Source organism: Echiichthys vipera (genome assembly GCF_963691815.1).
Source record: "Echiichthys vipera genome assembly, chromosome: 4".
NCBI classification, from domain to species: domain Eukaryota; kingdom Metazoa; phylum Chordata; class Actinopteri; order Perciformes; family Trachinidae; genus Echiichthys; species Echiichthys vipera.
In genome coordinates, this window is record NC_139829.1 from 12441051 (window position 1) to 12465457 (window position 24407).

At 39.2% G+C, this 24407-nt stretch overlaps 1 protein-coding gene across 1 annotated transcript in view; it reads right to left on the reverse strand.

The window, feature by feature from the left end:
• Positions 1-1497: 1497 nt before the first annotated feature.
• aacs (acetoacetyl-CoA synthetase) overlaps positions 1498-24407 on the reverse strand; it is a 39782-nt gene continuing 16872 nt past the window's right edge. The window contains exons 11-18 of the mRNA XM_083911987.1: positions 13993-14057; positions 11497-11619; positions 6822-6935; positions 5828-5953; positions 5626-5695; positions 4362-4420; positions 3763-3965; positions 1498-3660 (exon numbers count right to left, since the gene is read on the reverse strand). Of these exons, the coding sequence (XP_083768113.1) occupies positions 3523-3660; positions 3763-3965; positions 4362-4420; positions 5626-5695; positions 5828-5953; positions 6822-6935; positions 11497-11619; positions 13993-14057 (898 nt within the window). The 3' untranslated portion in view covers positions 1498-3522. The remainder of the gene's footprint in view (positions 3661-3762; positions 3966-4361; positions 4421-5625; positions 5696-5827; positions 5954-6821; positions 6936-11496; positions 11620-13992; positions 14058-24407) is intronic.

Below are 24407 nucleotides of genomic sequence, written 5' to 3' on the forward strand. Positions count from 1 at the left end.
CCTGTCAGTTGTTTATTCTTCTACCCTAGAGCAGAAGTTCACATCTTGAGACTAGACATCACAAGTGTCCAGGTGAAGCACCCTTATTGATTTAGTGATAGTACTGTATATTATTGACTGCTGATGGTATTAAAACCCCAAAAGCCAAACAGGCATAATGTTTTTGTTTAGGGAAGTCACTGGACTTTTGGCAAGTATACTTTTGAGTTGCTGTTGGTTTTCGTGTTAGAAATTAGAAGTAAATATTTCAGTAAAGACCAAAGGCAAAATATTTTTTTCATGCACTGATCAATGTTGAGACGTTGGGATATTTTGATTCCATAACATGACTTCTTTCAGACTACTGGGAATAAAGCATCCACAATACTAATGTAGGTGTTTATATTTATATAAACGCGTCTATTTGTGTCTAAATTTGCCAAGAGTTAGCTTTAGATAATGCCTCATTTGTATATTTAAACATAACATTTCCAATTGTAATACAAAAGATAATTGCCTTAACGCAAGTAATCAAATGGGAAAGGTTCATGGTAATAGCTATTAGTTAAACATTTTTATCCTAATAACATGTCATGTCCTGCAAAATGTATGGAATTTTACAATATCCTTAGAGGCAGTTTTTGTCAAAATGAGTTTCCTCTAATACTCGAGTCTGAGCCAGAAATCTCCACTTCAATATTATCAAACCTTCCAGATTCCTTCCCATCTGTATTATGAAGGGTTTTACAGAGGGTTTTTTTGTATATCATTCATAACCTTATTTATATAAAATTGTATTCATAAAAACATGGGAATTGTTTTTTTTTTTTTTATGATGGTGACTTGTGAATTGATAAAAATATGTATCCAAAATCCCCTCTGTAAAAAAAACTTTGACTCTTATATGTTAACAAAATTACAATAACAAGAATATTGAACCTGGCTTTATTCAATGTTTAGATTTCTGTTCTGGAAATGTATGCAAATTAGTGCACATCTAATAAGATAATCCCCTAATTTCTCCGATGTATAGTTTGTATATCTGCTGTGTCCAGGAAACATGGGATAAAGGGTCTCCCACTTTGTGTTAGGAAAACTATGTGGATGCGTAAATCTGCAACGAGAACTAAAAGTTGAAGTTTTGGAACACAATATTGTTTGTTTGAGCTTTTGCCCGTGACTGACTTAACTTTACTGGTTAGCTGACAGTTGTCAACCAGGAACTGCACCCGCACAAAATCTCCCTTGATACAAGATTTAAGGGGCTTCTTATGCAATTATTCCCCGAAACTCTGAATGAACTTAGCCAAGGTGTGCAAATGAGAAGAGTTCACTTCTATTCATGGCTCTGTCAACTTCCAACATAAACTTGACAATGGCCAGTATCAGGGTGTTGTGTAAAAGAGCAAATAATCTAAAGACATGCTTCTGATTCAATAAACTTTTTTGCTAGATTTTCTAAAGGCAACATGAAAAACTTATTATTTATAATAAAAATAATTATGTTTGCAAACTCTTGGCCTATTATAAGAAACATTTGGGGCAGAAGAAAAAAAAACTACAGAATGTAACAGTAGATCAGCCATGTTTAACCAGATTTTCATTATGAACAATTCCACATACAGTATACAGTCCTAAAGTGCAACATGTAGTTATCTAATAATGACCCCTTACTTAGACTTTAAATGTACCCTGTGGAGTTTTCTTCTAAAAAAATAAAGTTGTGTTTACATAACTGTCAAAACGTTTTGTGTATCCTTGACATCTAAAAATCCTCATAAAGCATTTGAAAAGCAGATTTCTTTTTTACCTTGAAGCCTACATTGTTTACCACCATATTCTCTAGCTTGCAGTTTTCTTCATCCCTGCATTTTGCTGGTGCGTCGCTACTTTTTTTTTGGCCACATTACTGCCTTCTGCCTGTCAAACAGTGGAATAGTGTGACACCATTAGCAGGAACATTTAGCCTGTCACCCGCATGGTTGTGCGCAGGAGACAAACAAAATGAGGACTCACTCATCAAAATATTGTCCCACAGTGATAGTATCATGCCACAGGGTACCTTTAAAGAGGAGTTATTCCATCAAAGCAGTGAATAAGACATTTAAAAATGAACTGCAACATTTTCCAGTTGATTTGTTAACATTCATATCTTTAAACATCTTTAAATAATCCAGACAACAACTGAATCAAAAGCCAAACGAGAACAACCAGTCAAGTATAAAATGCTTCGCCCAACTTATTTTTTCTCCAAACACTTCCATGACAATTCTAGTCCCTTTTTTTCTCCCAACAGGTAATGAAACCAAAGTGTTTTTCTTTTTGTACACCCATGCTGCTCAGTAATTTTATCAGTGACCAAAACTATTGCAATTAATCTTTAAAAGCATGAAGAAGCCTTTAGGCTTTACCACACAGCATGAGGACAATAGCTAATTTGAAGAGAACACATTTCTCTCAGTTATGACACATGAATATGGAACAGCAACAACAACTGATAAATGCAGGCTTTTGCCGTGATGAGAACCTTTGCTCACTTTCAGATTACACTTGAGCTTGACTGACTTCTTTGTTCACTGGCGTTTCATCAGCTCATGCCTTGTTGTCTTAGGAATTAAATGGAATTATAAAGTCATAAATTGTTAGGATTTGAGCATGTAATACACATGAGATCAATAACTTCTTAGGTTGGGAAAGTCAGTAAATTTTAAGTTCAATCTGGAATCTCTGGTTCATTTATTCAAACTACAACTCCCGCGTTGTTAAGACCCTCAAAATCTGAGACTCCCTTTGGCTAACAAGTTTAGGTCACCATCTTTAAATGCATAATTAGAATGTAAACGTAATTTCACAATCCAAAATATATATATTCATTTATATACAATTGATAAAGCAATACCCACCACATACTGATATGGTGATATGAGCCCGAGTTGAGGTGTTAATCCCACAAGTGTGTGTTTATCTGCACACTTCCAGTGATTTTCAGTCTGGGACCCACTCAGAACCAACACCAGGGTTAAAGCAGGTGACACAGAGAGATATGGTTCTTCACTGGCTGATAGCAGTCCAACTGTGAAGCCAAAGCAAAGTGTTTGATAATAAATTACACTCCTCCATTCTTGGTGGCCGTCAGAGCAAGAACTTATTCACAAGTGCTGCTGTGCACATCATATGATATCCTAAGCTGAATCCAACATTTACTTGGACAATATGGTTGACTAAGGGCAGCTGCTTTATCACTTGGTTGAAAGCAAGCCAATGGAGCAGTACAACTTATGTTTTTGAAGTGTCTCATTTGCCTGAGACTTATTGTAATCATAGTATTTACACATTATCTGTACGATTTTGACATAAACATTTTTCCCTTTTTATGCCCTGTACAGTGTTCAAGGTACTCTTGTTATATACCCATGCAATGCACTTGACATATCTCCCTGTTCCTGTCAATTTGAATTAAGTTAATTAAAAAAACTAAGCTGAATTCTTGTCAGGTGGTTCTTTTTTTGCAGGTTCTCTCTCCAGCTTAGTGAAGCCTCATCTCTAATAGTTTTGCAGTTCAGGAAGGTTCTTGTAGAGGTCCAGTGAATCGGGGTTGGAGAAAGCTCCTCTTTGCGCCACCTCTCGGCCAGCAATCACCTGTTTCACAGCCACTTCCACCTTCTTACCGCTAATGGTGTACTGCAGGGGGATGAATAAAGGGCTGTCATTCAAAGCAGAACTGACCTTTACAGTTGTAACCATTTTGACAGAATAACTGATTGATTTTCATATTTCTCTTACAGGAATGTCTCTGGTCTCCAGCAGCAGAGCAGGCACGTGTCGGGCACTCAGAGCTTTTCGAATGGCTCCTTTAATCTTTGCCACCAACTCCGGACAGAAGGGCTTACCAGGTGCCATCTTTAAGAACAAAATCACTCGCTCTTCTCCATCATCATTGTACTGAGGAATGCAAAGACTGTCCGTCACCTCCTCAAATGCTTCAACTGCAGAGAAGAGAGGAAGGGAGAACAAAACAAAACATAAGGAGAGCAGATAAATGACAAAGATGAGGTGAGAGATGAAAAGAGTAAGGGAGCATGGATTAGAAGAACAAAGAGAAGAGTAAAAGATGGAGTGTTGCAAGAGTTTGAGGACATGGGCGAGAAAAGAGAAAAATGCTCCACACTTACAACTAAGCACAGAAACACTGCATTCATGTTGCCAATAGTATAAGCAAGTGGCTAAACAAATAATGGCAAGTGAACAACTTTTGAAAAGGATGGCAAAATATATTTTCACCAACATAAAGAGGATCAAGGATCAGTTTAAACTCACAAAAATTCTTTTACTATTTCATCCTTTAATACACTGCACCTCCACCTGTAATGTTCAAAACTCACCAATGTTGTAGATCTCTGAGCTGCCAAATCGGACTCCGTTGGGGTTCAATGTTCCGTCACTGCAGAACAAACAAGTTCAAGATCCAAAAAGCTGTCGTGGCACACATCATACAACACATTGCAATTGAGTAGAAAAAAATATCTAGGCATAAAGAAACAATTTAGGTTTCTATAAACTGGTGATTCTTTCTTTCTTCTGCATATACAATATGGAAACTATATTATTGTCTGTTTATTTATTTGTTTCAGTTTGTCTATATTTGTATACTTTCCGTTTATCACCATTAATCCTGGAAGAACTGAATCCTTTTTTGGCAAAAAGCAGCTTAGAGCGCTAGAGAGTTGGTAACTTTCTATGAAAATTCTGTTTTTTTTCTTCATATCTGTTGAAACTCTCATTATATCCTGACAGCACATTGGGACAGACCATCTGCCCAGAACCCTCTCTGTGTTCTCCTAATTGCATCTGCTAGTTTCCACTTCGCCCAACCTACAACAACCACTTAAAGCCAAGCCATATCTGACGCAGTGTCAATAAGTGCTTGTGAACGCTTTTCAAACTGGGAAACTAGGCAGCATTGATCGATATGAATCAAGATTATTTGAGGTAGTGCCTATTTGTCTAGCATGTATTTAGGTTTTTCACAAACATATTTTAGTGCACTGTTTAGCTGCAAAATGTGTTTGCGACTAAGTTGAGCCAAATCCCACCAGCCGAACAAACTTTCTAATTTTACAGCTAAACAGCACACTAAAATTTGTTTCTGAAAACACCATGTGAGAAATAGGTAATGCAGTAACAGAATCTTGATTCATATTGATCAGAGCTGCCTGGTTTCACAGTTTGGTCATAGTTCACGAGCAGACATTGACACTGTGTCAAAGACTCCTTGGCTCTAATTGGTCATTGCTCTGGTGCAGTGGAATCTTTTTTATTAGGAGCAGACAGAAAGCAGAAGGTGCAGGTAAGAGCAACATGACTTTTCCCTCTGTCTCATTGTGCTGTCAATATATGTTGAAAGTTTCAGCAAATATGAAAGAAAGAATATATTTTACAGAAAGTTAGTGACTTAAGCTTCAAGAGCTGATACAGGCTACCAAGCGTTCAGAAGAATATAATGTAGCCCTGTGCCAAATGTCAGGATGTTTTAACCTCCCCATTTACACAGTACTCTAAATAATGAATCAATTAGAACTACAGCTATAAAACAATTTTATCTCAACGTTCAGTATCTCCCCCTGAGAAGAATGGTTAATGGCTAACCTTCTGCCCAGCATGAAAATGCCACCCGTCTTTGGGTTGATTTTACAGTAATCTCCATGGGCCCACACACCTAGATAAAAAGAGAAGTGAAAAAACAGCTGTCAAGAATTTAATTCAACCTACTATAATAAAATATTTGATATGTTTCATTTCTCTGGGTTTGTTGTATATATGTATTAATATATGATGTTTCTGTCCTTACCAGGATATGTAGAAAAGTACGCTTTGTGGTATTTGCTCCCATTCTCATCATTCCAGAAGTGTGTTGGCTGGCAGGGGATTGGTTTCAAGCAGACAAGCTCCCCGCTCTCTCCCCATACAGGCTTACCTGTCTCACACACACACACACACACACACACACACACACACAAAAAATAAAGTTAGAGGCTTCGGATGTACTTGCCAAAACTCACAGTTGGACACACACCTGAACACAAAAACATACAGACATAAATCAGCTGGTATTATATCTAACACTCAAGAGAACCTGATACACTTTCGTGTGTGGTTTCACACAGATCTCACCTCCTCCCTCAGGACGGTGTTATAGGCTTAGAGACCGGCAAAAAATAATCCCAAACTCTTCCTACAAAACTGCCTTTAAATTATCCCTCAATCCACTCTCCTTTGAGGTGGTGGAGGCGTGCCAGTTCAGCCTGCAGCAGGTTCGGGAGCTAGGGAACAAGGGACTAAAATCAATGAGAAAAACATAGAGGGCTTTGAAGACTCCCAGCAAGATAAAACTTCTATTTTTTGTTAGGATTGATAATAAAAAAGAAATTGTGTTTCCCTTATGTTTGTACCTGTTTCTTTCCCATGAAAAGTTAACTAACGGAATTTGTCGGCAATGGCTAGCTTCATATCACTGCCAATGCATACATGGACATGGACATATGGAAGCAGCCGAGTGTAATTACAGTCTTGTTCTGTTAGCTACCAAGCAGCTCCAGAAGCAGATGGGAAGTTTGCTCAAGGGCATCGCAGCAGTTTGTAAACTGGTTTGTGATTAAGTTTCCTCATCATAATTTCTTGTTCTTTCCTATGATTCACACTACAAACCTCTATGTAATCCCTTCTCTGTTGTCAATATAGATTGCTTAATAAATCCTAATAATCTTAATAGATTTTAAATACAAAGAAAAAGAAAACAAGTTCAATAAAATCCAGCCACCACACACACACACACACTCACTAACCGTCAAGGCCCCAGGCTTCCACAGCAATGCCGAGGTTTCTTGTTTGGATCTCACCGCGGTACACTGGGACTGTTGGGTTCTGACCCATGAAACATGACACAATGTCAGTGCCACCTGGGCAGAGAGAAATTAAAGAAAAACAGACACAGACACAGACATTTAGTTGGTTAATGGTCAGAAATGAAATGCATAACTTAAAGATAACACTGCACCATTATGAAGCTCTTTGGTTTCTTTTAGATTTTTTTGTTTAGTAATTAAAGGTTGTGGTGGCAGTGGTTATGGGTTTTGACACATTTTTCAGCAGAAGCTATTTTTGAAAACCAAAACAAGTTTTTTAAACAATTGGCTGGTGAAAACAGTTTAAAATGTAGTAGCTAAAGAACCAGATACTTTCCTCAGGAGTCAGTGGAGAAAATGAATGATAACCTTGAGTTGTGTCGGCTGGATGTATAACTGTTTGCTAATACATTACCCATAACAATTATATAGGCTCAATCTGGCTGTATTTTTTAAGTTCTTTTATTCAAAGTGCTTTACAATTTGCGTCTCATTCACTCATTTGAATGAATTTGGACTAACACTCAGGAACAATTTAGGATTGAGAGGAGATTGAACCAGCAAACCTGCAATTAATGGATAGTCCTACATGTATAAGAAAACAATGAGTGGTGTTGCATATGTATTCATTTGTTGGTTATATATTCCATTGAATGAATATTAATCTATAAGACATCTAAAAATATGCCCCACAATAATTTCCTGGACCTCAAACTTGTTAATATTGCTTGTTTTGTTTGACCAACCAAAACTATAAATATATACAAAATACAACAAAAAAAAAAACATCACAACAGCAAACATTTTAAAGTCTGTAACCACCAATGTTGGCAAATTAGCTCGATAAATTAAGTAAATTATTTATCAACCTTTTAGCCTAACATGTTGGCTGCAGTTATTCTGCACCCTAGTGACAATTTTTTTTTCAAAGAAATCAGTCTCAAATGGGGAACATACATTTTATAGTTTGTTTACTAGGCTATATAATAAGGTAACTGAGTAAAGCATCACAGGATATATGATATCGGAATCAATCTTGCATTTTGATGACACAAATTGGTAGTGCTAGTGCCCTGCTCCACCTCCATTGACCTATATAGGAGTTGTACACTGTTGCAGCACATTCTTAAAACTGTCATGAACACACATATACACACACATATTCTTCCTCTGCCGCACCATCCATTTATCTCTTTCTATCTTCCAATCATCTACTATTTCTGACACGTTCTATTCATCTCCCTTCCCATTGTTTCGACTTTACCTCCCTGCTCTGTTCCCTCTCTGTATCATAGACTCCATCCATCCATCTTGTTCGCGTCCTATCAACTAATCTCTGCCCTTCTACCCTTCCTTCTCTCTTGCTTTTCTTTTTGTGCTGTACACTTGTTCTCTCTCTTTGTCTCTCACTCTGCCAGGTTCTTTATTGAGCTTTAATTGGCTCCCTGGAGGAAGTGAAAACTTTGTCTTCTGATTAAACACACACACACTTATAGTGGGAAGCAAGCAATTATTTTATTATTACACTCATTTTAATGGGTGGGTAGAAGTATATTTTAATCCTATCCAGCTTTCTTAGGATACCTTCGATCATGGGCCCTTAAGAGAGAGAGAGAGAGAGAGAGAGAGAGAGAGAGAGAGAGAGAGAGAGAGAGAGAGAGAGAGAGAGAGAGAGAGAGAGAGAGAGAGAGAGAGAGAGAGAGTGTGTGTGTGTGTGTGTGTGTGTACACAACAGGGTAACTTGTCACGCTGATCTGATGTTTCTAACGGCACTGACTGTTCTGAACAGTGAAGAAAAAGATTTTTTGTACTCTTCAGTTTCTGTGTATGCATTTGCATGTGCGTGTGCGTGTGCGTGTGTGTGTGTGTCTGCTTTCATTTGTGGAGGGTAGGTTCTTTAAACATCCTCTGGCACAGTTTGGAGTCAGACAAAGCACCCAACTCAGAGAAAAAAACACAACCAACTATCCTACGCAGACGTTCATATTCAAAAATGAATTATGTAAAAAATACACGTCATGAAAGTCACAGGAAGACTTCACGAACACAAATTCAATACCTGTGCGGAGTAGACACCCATGCACACACAAACAACCGCAGAGAAGAGCAAAGAAGAGAATAGAAGAGAAGAGAAGAAGAAAAAGGGAGAAGAGAAGTGACATATGGGTAGTCAGACGGAGGCATATTAGGATGGAGGAAATCCAGCAGTGAAAGTGTTAAAATCCCCCAATGAGGCACAGCGGGGGTTTGACATCCCTGCTGACAGGAACACACACACAACACACACACACAACTGAGATACACAGAAGAGAAAAGCGGCGTACAAATATTCAAATGAATTATCACGTCCTATTATTATTATAACACACACACGCGCACGCACGCGCACACACACACACACACACACACACACACACACACACACACACACACACACACACACACACACACACACACACACACACACACACACACACACACACACACACACACACACACACACACACACACACACACACACACACACACACACACACACACACACACACACACACACACACACACACACACACACACACACACACACACACACACACACACACACACACACACACACACACACACACACACACACACACACACACACACACACACACACACACACACACACACACACACAGTGAGTGTTGACCTTGGGGCTCAACGTTAGGTCGGTTGGCAGCCAACAGGGTTAGAGCCTACTGGAGGAAACTGATGGGGCAGAACCTGCTGTTCGGAAGAACACACATATACACAGATATCTAGATCCTTCATTTAAAAATAATAATAATAATTCTAATTTATGACAACTTGGGTGGGTCTCTTGTTGTTTTAGTTTTGGGTGCTGTCAACTTCTTTCTTCAAAGGCTGCAGTGGACTCAATTTTAAAGCTATAGTGGATATGATGGTATCATCAAGTTAGGCTAAACTTTGGCAAGGGAATCTGGCCCGGTCCTGTAACCTCTGACCTCAAGATATCTGAATAAAAGTGGGCTCTATGGGTACCCACATGTCTCCCTTTTACAGACATGACCACTTTATGATAACCTTAAGGACAAAAACCAAGGAATTTTTCTTATATAGTACAAATGTGTTATTTTCATCTATTCCCAATTGTAATACTTATGCATACTGTGGCCTTGGGTCTGACTTGAAAGCTGAGACTCTTGTGGATTCAATGAGCCCAGTTGCATTCATGAGTGATGATGTCAGTTCCCATAGTTACCATTTAATTGTAGCGGGAGCCTTTTTTTTTTTTACTTGAGCTCACTGTGACCTCTAGGATAATCACAGCCCCGTGGAACTTTACAAACACAAACTAGAGACCTAGGGCATTCAGAGGATGGATGGCTTTCCTAGCTATGTCGACAGGGGGGTTTCTGAGGAGTTTTCAGACAGAAGTGATCGTCATCCAATCGCTGAAAAATGCAGTTCTTGCATACTTCTCCAAATGTCAAAAAATGTTTAATGCCAAATCACAGCAAGGATTTTTTTCTGTGGAGTCTTGGTGTCTTAATGTGTTTTTTTGTGTAGATTTTTGATATTTTTGATCAATTCTCGAGTGGTAAAAAGGTGATTAAATGTAGCATCAATCTGCATAACAAATGGTATCAACTCAAAATTTGCTGCAACAACTTGATAGTAATAGAGTGTGGGGATGAGAATCATAAACTCACGGCATGATGTTCTAAGTCCTTATTGATTTAAATAATTAATATTGATTTTTATTTCTGTTTTATGACTAGAAGAAATTGACAGTGTTGAACTGCATCTCAAATTAATCTAAAGGTTCCCAGCTTTCAGAGGACGTACACCACTTCTATGTGGCATCTATTGTTGACCTGCTATCTCCCCCGAGCATCCCCTGTCCCCCACCCTCACCCCAAATGGGGGGGACTGTATAATACATACTGTAGATCAAAAATAATAAGACGTCCCTCTCCATTTCCCCCCAGATTTCTACCTTATTGGTGACATTTCAGTCAAAGCTTGTGTCCAATCCATTTGCCTGCATGTCATTGTGTGAGCGTGTGTGTGTATGTATGTATCTGTGATTATATGCTATACCTACCAGGGTTTCCATCCACAGTGTGTGTGTGTGTGTGTGTGTGTGTGTGTATGGTGCATAGCTGATGTAAGTCTGTGCATGTGTGACGCTCCAAGCTGCTAATCAATGTGTATATGCATGTGTGTGATCATAATACGCCAGTCACCCTGGCTGTGCTAAATGTTAAACGTTTCATGAGTCACAGAGAGAGACAGATAGCATTCTACTGACCTGTCAACATAACAATGGGCAGAGAGGGAATGTGTTTGTGTGCGTGGTGGCATTCAGTGGTGAGGAAAACGTACAGTTCCATCTATTTATTTATTTATTTCAGTTTGCATGAGTCAGTCCATTTATGTTGCAGAAGCTTCATTGCTTTATTTAGCAGTGAGCAGCTGCTATTGTGAATGTAGCACACACCAGTACCATTTAAAAAAGCTGCTGCTATTTGTACCCTTAGATGTAAGGGTCAAAAGTATTAGACAAATGGCAAAATGTGTCATGACAGAGTGTGTATCGGTCAGTCACCTGAGATGGAGCCCAGCAGCACATTGCTCTTGATGCAGCGGTAGACGTAGTCGTAGCTCTGAGGTTTGAGAGGAGATCCAGTAGACAGGATAGTGTGGAGAGACTGGAGGTTGTGAGTTTCCCCTGGGGGAGAACGAGATAAAAGAAAAATCACAATGGGTAAATCATGCGTACATATATAATATGCAGTATATCTCAATAAAAGGAAGTGTATATCATTGTATTTGAAAACATTTTGAAATTTTGAGTCACGGCCAAAATACACAAAAAATTGACATTGAATGTTTGCTCAATTTTCGACTAATAAAGATTCCATACACACAGCTGCGGCTCCATGCTACCCTACATGTTGTGTTAATGCAGTCTGCCACCCTGCAAACTCTACACACACACAAACACACCCCTTTAGCCTCCGTCCCCAAGGTCCATGCATCCATGTGCCCTGTCACACACATATGCCCAATCCCCAATAACACCCTGCAAACTAATAAGCTTCCAGCAGTGCACACAGACAGAGAGAGAGAGAGAGAGAGAGAGAGAGAGAGAGAGAGAGAGAGAGAGAGAGAGAGAGAGAGAGAGAGAGAGAGAGAGAGAGAGAGAGAGAGAGAGAGAGAGAGAGAGAGAGAGAGAGAGAGAGAGAGAGAACTCTTGCTACCCCCCACCATGCCTCCAGGTGTCCGGTCCAAATGTCAGCTCAGGGAAAAGGGCCCCTCCGCTGGGGCAGCCAGCGAAGAAGCTCCCCCTGGCCTTCCACATCCCACTGGAGCACGCACACGCACGCACACGCACACACACACAACCACAACCTCTCCCCCTGCTATGCCCCTTTTCTCTAATAAGCATCCAAACACACACAGTGCCAAATGGATCAAGTGACTGGCTGACTGAAGAGGCTGGAACAGAAAGGGACGGACAGAAAAACATTTTGTTTGTGCTTTCCCGTTTAGCCAAAAAAGGGAAATGTGTGTTGCTAATTTATAGGTTATAGATAGACAGAGAGACACACAAAGCAGGCGCCATGAATAAAGATTTGTACTCATTATAACAGCACACTGGGAATTGAGACAGAAACTGTTTGCAAAGCAATAAACATAGGTTAGCTGTGTGGTAATTGATGAGAAGGGGGGAGAGGAGAGGAGAGGATAGATGGGGAAAGACAGTATGTAGAAAAGGTAAGTGTGAGTAAAACAGGAGGAGAATTTTAGAGTTTAGATGACGGGGTGAAGCGGAGGAAACAATGTAGTTGAGAAACAAATGAGCAAAAGCTTTGATATAATTATGTAAACCAAATGCCAGCTTATGTAATTCCCTTTAACTGGTATTTCTTCTTTTACTATAGAAATAACTGCACTGCAAGGCATGTATGAAGAGGGGACGTCAGGATATGAGATTTTTTTGATGTCGTGATTATTGTCAGAGGAAATATCACAGATTCACGTTATTATTATTATTATTATTAATAAGGGAATTCATTATTGGACAATATGAAAAGATAAAGACATTGGTTTGGTCCCGTCCAGCACATAAAACATGTAAGCCTACTTTACATTGAAGAGGGTTCTATTCGCACTCATAGAATTGGAGTTACATTCAGGTGACTAAATATCCCCAGAAGATACCGAAAGTAAACAGTAACATGTTGTGAACTACTCCCAGTTGGAACTGTTTTGATTCAAGCTTGGTAATGTTACATTTGCTAGTTATGTTGGTTTTTTTTTAAGTAACGAACCCTTTGCAGTTACTTTTTGACAGCACACATTGCAAAACACAGTAGATATCCATCTTCTACAAAAACTCACTGATCATTTTGTAGATATGTTACAGATTTCTTCTCAACGCATCAGGTGAGTGACGACGACTCTCACACACAAAACAAACCAGCGCACTCAGGAGCCTTCACCGTACACACAAATAACGTGACCTGAAAGGTCTGTATTGAAAGGGCAAAAATGCAAGAATCAGGACACAATAGATATATTAGCTTCTACAACTATTGAGGTTATGAAACAAAAATCTGTTTACCCAACGTTCTTAGTATGAAGGTTAGCAGAAAGGCTAATAAGCACTTGAACAACTCTGATTATGTGTAGAGACCAGGTTCTCTCTCTGGAGAGCCGTGATACTAAACGCAATTAGTTGGCCCTATCCATGACTCATATCCTTTATCACAACAGCACTTTTATCCATTCGATTTAGTGTCAAACACCAGAACACAGGACAAGCTGTTGATTTATGCAGAAAATGGCATGAAGGACATTTAGAGTCAAACAGCATCACTATCATAATGATGATGGTCCATCTGCTCTTATTGTTCCAGGTTCGATTGTCAAAAAGTAGATGTGTGTTTGTCTGGGTTTGTGTGCTTGTGGGTTTGTGTGTCTTCATTTCTCTCTGGCTTTCTGCGTGTTATCTGTGTCTATCCATGTGTGTCTCTAGATGTCTGTATTGCATGCTCATATAGGTGCATTCACGTTTGGGCCTGGGACCACAACACACCTGGTTTCAGGTTCCTCTCTTGCAGCACAGACAGCCACTTGGCCCCGGTACCAAAGATAGTGATGCTGGAGAAGAGAAAAGATAGACAGAGACAGGAAGCAAAAGACGGAAATTACTTTTTTAAGCATACCAATATGAAAGATCAGTGAAGCATTCTTTTTCTACATTAAAAAAAACAAAAGTCCATTTTTTGGGGAAAATAATGAATTTGCGTCAGCGTTGCCAACAATGACAGCCACTGCAAAAGCCCTCCTACATATATGTACTGTAATGCAGTCTGCATTGTGACAGCAGAAACTTTTAACAACAGAACCAAATTAGCAAACATTATGAATCATCCTCTGGGTTGGTATGAACATTGTCGCCCGATTTCATGTCAATCTAGCTGGGCTTTTTTTTGTCTGTTGAGATACTTGCTCAAGACCAAAGTGTTGGACAGATCCTTTGATTAACAGACAGGCTGTCGTTGTTGAAAATTCCGTCCATCAAAATTAAATAACATAACTATTCTCTAACATACCATGCTGATCTAAATGGTCGTAAAAAGTTGATTTCAGTAATTCAAGGCATTCAACACATATAGTAGATGCTTATATAGTCAGTTGATAGAAAATTTTATTTAAAAATGTAATAAAATTGTTTCATTTTAAATAGCAGTTAACACGTGTATATATGTACACTAAATGGACTTGTACTTATATAGCGCCTGTCTAGTCTTCTGGCTACTCTGGCGCTTTCACAGTGTTTGTCACATTCACCCATTCACACAGACATTCTCACTGATGGCAGTGGACATCTACTTACCATCTAATCTAATTGAACCATGCACACCACATTTACACACCCATGCGCAGCACGGGGAGTAATTAGGGGCCCAGTGTCTTGCCCCGACATGTGGACCGGGGGAGGTGGGGATCGAACCGCCAATCTCTCGAATGGAGGATGACCATGACCCACTCTTCCACAGTCGCCCCCCCACTAAAACAACACCAACACCTCTACAGTAGCATGATAAGTATCCCTGCACATAAAACGAAGCACCTACAACGTAATTAGCGAACCCAGAGTTTATTAAAAGAGTGTTTTGAAAGACTAACCAACTGGCCCTTGTACCAGCTCCTCTTGTAATAAAGTCCATTCAGGTTAATTACCAAATGCAATCCTAAAGGAAGGAGCCCATCGATGCTTCGTTTTATGTGTAGGGATACTTATCATGCTACTGCAGAGGTTTTGTGTTATTTTGAGCAGTATTAGTGGTTAAAAAAAGCTGTTTTAATGCCATCACCGTAATGCCCCGAGCTAATCAGTGAAAGACGGACTCGATGGCCTTTTTGATGTATGCAAGTGCCGAAAAAGACCATGGGATGATTTTGCGCCTGAATTACACTTTAATAAACATTCATGAAGATCAGATCTTTAGTTAAGATGACATTACAAAAAAGGATGAGGAGTTCGGGTTGTGAGGGGAGCTGAGGCAGCAACTGGTCTGTACTGGCAGAGTAATAGTGAGATATTAGTGTTATAAAAGGGCTTACACAACTGTAGAAGTATGATTTGATATTACTATTCAGCTGCTGAATGGGGCCCTGATGGGGAAACGTGAATGGCCTCACGCTAGCATGACTTTAATGCTCAGCTTGAACTGACAATGTTCCATTTGTTGCCCTGAATCTATGCATGACAAGACCTTAATTTCAATGTCTGTGTGCTGAATGTAAAGATATAAAAGGGCAACAGTTACTGAACAAAGCCGTTAATCCCATCTGCTCCAGTGGAGCTGCTCAGTAGCTCAGTTCTAGGAAGCTCCCAGGAGGGGAGAGTGTGTCGCTGTGTAAATGTAAAGCAAGGTGGTGCTGAAACAGAGCTTGTGTGCTCAATCAACCCTTCATGGATATAGATAAGAAAAATGAAGAAAAACAACTGATCGGGAAATTGACTTTCACCTGAACAAACAAAAAAAGAGACAAAAGCAATAATGGTCAGTCTAGCGTAAGAGGACAAAATGTCTCAAAAATAAAATAGTTCAGAGGAGACTGTACTGACAGGACATTTGCACACAAACCCCTGAAATGAATTGATTTTGGAAGGTGGCTTTCTACTGTGTGAATGGAAGTCGTTCTGACAGCTGACACCAGTTGGACAACGTGCGGAAAGCAAGAAAGCGAGGAAACGTCACTTCTGTGTTCCCATGCAGTTGTAATTCTAAAACAAAAGAGCCTTTTAAAGTCTGCCTCTGTGAATGGATGTGCTTGTGTCTCAGTCCGTCCTCCTGCCTTTACAAGTTATTTTTGTTGACATCAAATCAATCAAAATGCCTCCCATCACTACGGTAACCATGTCTGTCAGTCAAAAAAAAAAGATCAAAAAGAATCTGTCTCTGGGACACAAAACAACTGTCTTGATGCCTGATTGGTCAATAACCAGTCATTGGTTTGCAGTGAAAGATGAGATTTGCTCTCACATGTCCGAATCGATTAGTAGTAATAGGGTTTGTTGATGGGGTGAAGGCAGGAGTGTCAGTATGGGGTGAAAGTGCAAAGGTCCAAAGAAGTAATATCTCAGATGGAACAAAGTGGATGATACGTGCACTAGCCTAATATATGTTCACACATACACACACCTCGGCCGTGCTGCTCACCCATCACAATCTTGTCTGATTCACTCTGAATCTCTATTTATTGAGGAACCGTTAATGGCCACTGTGGATTAATCCACCAACCGGTGTTTGACTAATCCAGCAAATACGATACTTTATTTCATTGATTTGCTACATTATCCACAATGGCCCAATACACCAAGAGAAGTTAAAGAGATCTCACAGTTATATCATCATATCACCTCTGATTTTATTATTATTGTGTTCAAAGAATCAATATTACATCAGACGACAATGCTGCTTTATTTGTCTTTTATTTTGTCTTTATCTAACGGCAGATGATAATATGTTCTATACATTATTCCAATTACTTTCATGGCATAGTTAATTGCATTCTTTCCATTTTAGATATATTTTTGGTTCAGTGGAAAACAATGATCACATGCAAAAAAAAGGTAATAACCGTGCTTTAGTACGTACTAACAAAATACAAAACAATGACCAACTTGTCAATTTGGTTAACAATCCATATTAATTAGCCATTTAGTCAGTAAAACAGTTAGTCATCACATCTATTTCTCAATGCTGTACCTCTACACGTATAATTCCTACATTACACAAGTGTAATTATACCGCTGTTAAGCAGGGTCTTGATTTCTAATACTGAAGGTTTTTCTTTACATTTCTAAAATGTTACTATTAGCTCTCAGTTTTGAAAAGCCAATGTCTCTATTCCATACAGGTAAATCATTTCAAACATTAATTATCAAAAAGAGAAATTAGATTGTACCGTGTGCAATATACAGCCTTTTATTTAAGTAAGAGCCTCCATACACAAAGAGTGTTTACTACTTATAAAACAATTTCCCTCTGGGGAACAATAAAGTATTTCTATTCTATTCTATACATTTTATATGGCTTGGTAGATATGGTCTATACCTGTTCTCCACATTCACACAGCCACCAGATACGGCAGATGACACACAGAAACTCAAACGCACCTACCCCAATTGTCCTCTGCACACACACACACACACACACACACACACGCACACGCAGTGTTACCCTCCATTTTAGCCATCATCTCTAACCCCCTATTCCAATCTGGATTTGTTCATTGCTGGCTACCATGGACAGGGTCAGTCTATTCTGATTGGAGGCAGGTGGCCAGATGTGGCTGATAATTGGTTGTTTAGGATGGAGGATGGAGGAGTAGCTGTGAATCTCTGTTTGTGAGAGTGTGTGTCTGCATGTGTAACTGTACATGTGTGTCTGTTTCAAGGGAGACGTGTTGCTGGAAGCTACTGAGCCAATAAGAGACATCTGAAGACAATTGCACCTGAGCACCTGCGGGCAACTATAACATTAATGTGTCTCTATGCGTGTCATGATGAAACAATTGAAGTCCCACTCATGTTTTCTAAACTACTCTCACACTTATCCTCCACCTCAAGAAGAAAATATATGAATATAAAAAAATATATTATATAAAAATGGACCATTGCTCTTTACTCAGGTGTCAGGGACTACAGAGAACAGTTTGAAGCCACTGTTTGATGGAATAATTGCTTACAGATTTGTAAATATTAAAAATGTGAAGCACTACATCATATTTGAAAATCAATGAATACCTCATTTATTAAAGCACCTTAGTGTTATGACAAGAGGAATTGTTCAATATGACAGACAGCCTCCATATCATTTGAAGAGTATATTTAGTGCTATTGTGTCTCAAATTAAAGTCATTTCCTATGAACCCTGTTGCTTCCTCTCACAAACAGGATGCTGATACTCAGTCAGCCCGCATCCCTGGAATGTAATTATTATCTCTCAGGCTTTTTTGAAAAGACAGACATGTTAAAAATGACTTTTCCACCAGCACTTCCTTCTTTCTGTCATCTAGTATTGTGAATCTCTTTCTATTCTGTTCTATAAACCATTTTCCTTTTGTGCCACAATCAAACCCAGTGGCAGACAATCAAAAAGGCAGAGCAGAGGCAGATATGGCTAAAAATGTATGTGGTTATGTGATTTTGCCTATATGCTGCATGTAGCACTTTAAACAAAGTGTGGTCGTTGTTTAGTTTGAGATTTGAGTCTCCATTTTCCAGCTATATGCAATGTGCTGAACTGTATCTGAAGTCATCTCCTCCAAAAAGGATAACTGAGATTTGTGCTTTGGCAAGAGACGACATACAAAAGCATAAGAGAGATATTTTCTGATATCTCAGCTCAACACATAATGGACAAGAGATGGAAGAGACAAGGGGATCCTAAGAGAAAACCGGGTAGCGTCCAAAGCCCCATTCGTACATGGAACCTGTCACAAGAATAAATGTTGTAACCTTTTGCTTGCTTTATCCAGGAATGCTGTTGCTTTGGGTTTCACTGCAGCCCTGGTTGAATACTCTTAATACATCTCTCTTTCCCAACATGACAGGCAAGGAAAGTTGTCAGAGGTTAGGGCGCTTGCAATAAAAGTGAGACAATGTATGAAGATCGCAGCCTCTGTCGCAGTCTATTACGTGACAGTGACATCCTGTGACTACTGGTAAAAACATTGAGTATGACACCTAGGGCTGGGTATGGTTTTTAAAAAATGATACCAGTACCGATACCAGTAAACTTAAAGTGGTACAAATATGATTAGAGTACTTCATTGTATACCTTTTTCTCTACATCATTTGATACCCATCATGTGAATGGAAGCATCTCAGCAACCTGAACTGCCATCAAATATACAGAGCTGAACTTCACCACACCACAGGCTGTATGGGTTGTAGCTGCTAGTAGTGGGCCAAAAGTTGCATTAAATCAGATAATGATTGCAGTGATTGGGTGCAAGCATTTTTCTTCTAGAAAAAAGCCTAAACCTAACCCTGGGAACAAAAAGGATCAAATGTAGGTATTGTTTGACTGAAGACGTTTAAATATTGCCTGGTACTGGGTTATTTTTGGGTTATTTTGGTCAATGCCCTAAAAAAGGTATTGAGTATGGAAATCCAGCTATTCCCAAAGAAATTTAAGTCAAAAGTAACTGGACTTGGTTATTTGTCTTGGAAGACGTTTCACCTCTCATCCAAGAGGCTTCATCCGTTCATGTACAAATCTGACTAGGCTGGGACTGGTCTAACTATCCGGTGTGGAGATCCAGGTATTTAACCTCTCACAAGGCTGATGATGTCACTGGAACCCTTTGTGCTCCAAGTGCCAAAGACAGTCATTACAGTTACAGTCGTTGGAGTGACAGTCGTTGGTGGGAAGTTGGTTTCAACTCCGTTAGTGCTCTACTGGGATATAACCACAGTTGCTGGAGTCACAGGAGGCCTTTTGTGAAGAGTTGTTCTTTGAGGTTAGATTGTTGAATCTCGTGGGAAGGGATGAAGGGGCAGCATTGCTAACTGGATATAAGTCGTGTCTTAGACCTCCTCCTCTGTTAACAATGGTTTCTCTACGTTTGCATAGATGGCTTCTTTTACTCCCCTTTCAAACCATCTGTCCTCTCTGCCCAGGATGTGGACATTGTTGTCCTCAAAGGAGTGGGCTTTCTCCTTGAGGTGTAAGTGGACAGCAGAGTCCAGGCCTGAGAAATTCGCTCTCCTGTGTTGGGTCATGCGTTTATGCAGTGGTTGTTTTTTTCTACAATGTACAGATCATTGCATTCCTTGTTGCATTGCACACCATAAACCAGATTGCTTTTGAGGGTGTGTGGTGTTCTGTCCTTGGGATGTACTAGTCTCTGACTGAGTGTGTTACTGGGTTTGAAATACAAAGGGATGCAGTGTTTGTTGAAGATCCTTCTGAGTTTCTCTGAAACCCCGGCCACATACGGTATGACTATGTTGTTTCTCTTGTTTTCTTTTCTTTTTCAACCACATTGGTTTTCTTTCCGGAAGCAGCTGCTGTTATCACAAAAGTCCAGCTGGGTTAGCCACAGGTTGTGAGGGCACCTCTCAGGTGCTTGCATTCTTTCCCTTGGGCCTGTGAGATGGTGGGTACGTTATCAGCTCTATGTTGCAGTGTTCTGATAACTCCAAGCGTGTGTTCCAGGGGGAGATGAGAGTCGAACAGTAGATATTGGTCTGTCTGAGTGAGTTTTCTGTATGCCCCAATGTGGAGGCTACGGTCATTCTCCATGTGGACGTCACAGTCCGTCGTTATAACCTAGTAGCACTAAAAAAGTCGAAACCAACTTCCAAACCAACGACTGTCACTCCAACGACTGACACTTGGAGCACAAAGGGTTCCAGGGACATCATCGGCCTTGTGAAAGCCCTCACCAGAGGTTAAATACCTGGATCTCCACACCAGACATTTGGACCAGTCCCAGCCTGGTCAGATGCGTAAATTAACTCATGAAGCCTCTTGGATGAGAGGTGAAACGTCTTCCAAGACCAACAACCAAGTCCAGATGCTTTTGACTTAAATGTCTTTGGGTATAACGTTGACTTGGACAAATGAGAACATTCACAGGCTAATCCAGCTATTGTTTTATGCCGTTAATGACAAAAAGTACTGGTTATCCGAATGTGATATGATATAAAATAAAAATAAAATTGGATATGAAGAACTACTACAGTGGCTCCATTAGTTAGCAGAGTCTCAATATGTTGTGAAGCACAGAATGATAATGATAATAATACCGGAGGACTAAAAATAGACACAAGTCTTCTTAGACTCTCATCATGCTTCAGCCTCCACTCACCTTTTCCTTTTCTGAAAAGCAGCAAATCTGTGTGTTGTGTAAAAGTACAGTAGCACTCCGTTTCCATAGTTGGAAATAAAATCTATCAAAAACTATCTATAAAGAGATTTAAAACTGGAAATGTCAATTGTTAGGAGTGATGCAGCAGAGGACTTCAACAGCAAAGGTAGTTATTACAATTCCACAACTGACCAACAAAAGTCAAGGCTCCGGAGGAAGTCTCAGTGTAAGTTTAAGACTCTCCAAGGCTCTGACAGATTTAGCCCCAATTAAAATGTCCAACCTCAATTCAGAAGAGAGGGTTTAAAGAAGAATGATGTCAGTCTCTCCCAGAGGGTTTTTCTACATAGTGTGAGGATTTGAAAAATATGTCTGAAGTGACAACATCAGTACCTAATTGGTTCAAAAATGGTCTCACAATTTAAAAGGTTCTGTCACACTGACAGCCCTCCAATAAATTCCTCTATGCGGATAAGTTTGCTACTGGTATTCTAACATTGTTCTATTTTTCTCATTTAAATTCTTCAATCAAAATGCTACCACAAACCAAACAATATTAATGCTAACCAACCATACAGAAGCATTAAACATTGCCACAGTCCACAGACAGAGTACTTGTCATCATTTGAAGATGCTAATAAATGTTATAATTCAATTCAATGATTAGTAAAGTTGTGAAAGGTTCTCATTAGCTTTGGGATGTACGAACAGATTCTGTTCTGAGTTTCTGCAGCAGAAGTACTTTAACTTGGCTCTTTGGCTCTACAGTTCCCACCCCATCTGTGTCAAAGTTTCCTTCCTTGCTGAAAGCAATATGCCATCCCTGCTGCACTGAAGATGTGTCTGTGGTATCACTGCCTGAAAGGGTCTTTATTTTGCTGACCACATTATCTGATCATAATTTTTCATTGTCCACCTTTTATTGTTGCACTTTGTACATTATACTACTTGCACTTTTTTACTCTATGATTGCACTTTGCAAACATGATTTTTGCTGTGACTTGTTTATAGTGTCTTTGTTGTTGTCTCTTGTTACTTGTTATTGATGGTGTTTTTGTTGTTATCACATATAATTTAACGACAGGTGGACTGAGTTGCCTCTGGTGGTAAGATTGCCCAAGGCTCATCAGCTTAATTTTTTTAGTAGGCTTGAGAGATTTTTATAAAAGCTCCAATCCACAGAGAAATGCACACAGCTCATATTCAGAAACTGTGCCTTAAAATGACCAGATATACACGGAAATGCTGACTAATCAAAGTAGACTAGGCTTTTTCTGGAGGGGACCTTTATGAGACAGGCACTACATTGGAGCATTTTCAGACAGAGGGTGATTACAGGTATAGTCAGAGAGAAAATATGAGAAAACTAATGTGTTTTTGAACTTTAAAGCATGTAAAAGTGTTCTAGTAGAAACCCAAAATACAAGTATGAACCTGAAAATACCACTTTAAATTATAACTGTGAAATGTCAAATTTGTTTGCAGAAGACACAATTTAAATTTGTTACAGGAAAGTTTTAAAAAATATCTATGAAAAAGTAAATTTTTGTAAGTTTGCACTGGGTAATGGAATGTGTTAACAGTACATAGTTATTGGTTATAGGTGAATATTTTGTGTGAAATTTTGTTCTGGAATCATACCCTGTAATGTACAAAATAAATGCATGCTAAAGAGGCTTAAATTAAAATAAATTACAAGAGGAAAAAATTATTGACTTCCTTTGGGCAGAACTCACACACTTACCTATGTACCTTTTCCAGACACACATAGAAGTAGACAATGGAAGACATTGCATTTGAGCCAAATAATTGCCTGTCTGCACACATACACTCACACCCTATCGTCCTTGAGAAGTTTCTCTTTTTTTCTTTGCTTCAAAAGACAGTCGAAGATCAATACTGGGTTTAGCATCTGCTGTTTATGGTGGCAATAGCAGTGATGGTGGTGGTAGTAGGAGAGGGTATTAGGACAGACGAGTATCTGCTGTCAATATCCTCTGTGCTAGTTAGCATGTGAACCTTTAGTATGTGAAAATATGTATTGAATGATGAAAAGGAAAGGGGTGATAAGGTAGGGTAGATGTATGTGTTGATTGAATGTTGAATGTTGTTGTTGATGCATTGTTATCCCTGTAATCGTGTTACCTGAAAATACATTTCTAATGTAAACAGAGGCGTTGCTTGGAAAAATGTTTTTCAAAGATGGAATCAGACGACATGGTACCTATCGTCTCCTCATGGGATGTCCGCATAGTGCCATCTTACAGTGTCAACAGTCTCTGAATTAGATGGTAAACTTTAGGTTTCCGCCGTCTTAGCTGTCTTTTTGTTAAGCCTGGGTTTTTGGGTTCATCCAAATTTACAACATCGCCATCAATCTCAATAACAACAGGTTCAAGGGATGGCTGACCCTGCTGACTTAAAGTAGCCTGTTCAGCTGAGCACAACACATCAGTGCACTTTCAAAATAACAGCGAGGCTGCTCATTTGTGCTGATCAATAAGAGAGCTTGGGGAGTCTTCTGTATGTTTGAACTTTGAGTGATTTTTTTTAAAAGTTATGTAAAACTAGATTTACATTTTCTCCTAATCAGAATACATTGACTACATGCAGTATAGTAAAAAAGAAGAAGCAAAGAAGAAGTTTGAAGAAGCCTGTTCCTATTTTCCACAGTTTTTTACAACTATACGTCACCAAATAATAACCTTGCTTATCATGGCAAAAAAAAGTAAGCAGAATTATTATCGAGATTGTTCTCATTTAAATGAGTGATAAATTAGAAAGCAAGTAATGAATGCTTATTGTATGATCAGTTGCTGCGGGGCTCAGTAACACATTATAACTAGTGTAAATCTTTATTCATGGGTCTGTTCTTGTGTGTGTGCAAGTTGTCAAATAGGAAAACACATTATCAATTCTGGGGTGGAAAACAAAATCTCCAAAGAAAACCTTACCCTTTGCTTAAGCTCTCTTCCTCTCTGTCTAAATATCTCAATGCATCTTTCTCCTTTATTGTCGTTTTTTTGTCTGCACTCTCCATGTCTGTCTTTCTGGTCTTCATTCCCAAAAATATTAAATGAGAAGGAAATATAGTGGACTTACAGTATGTCAGTT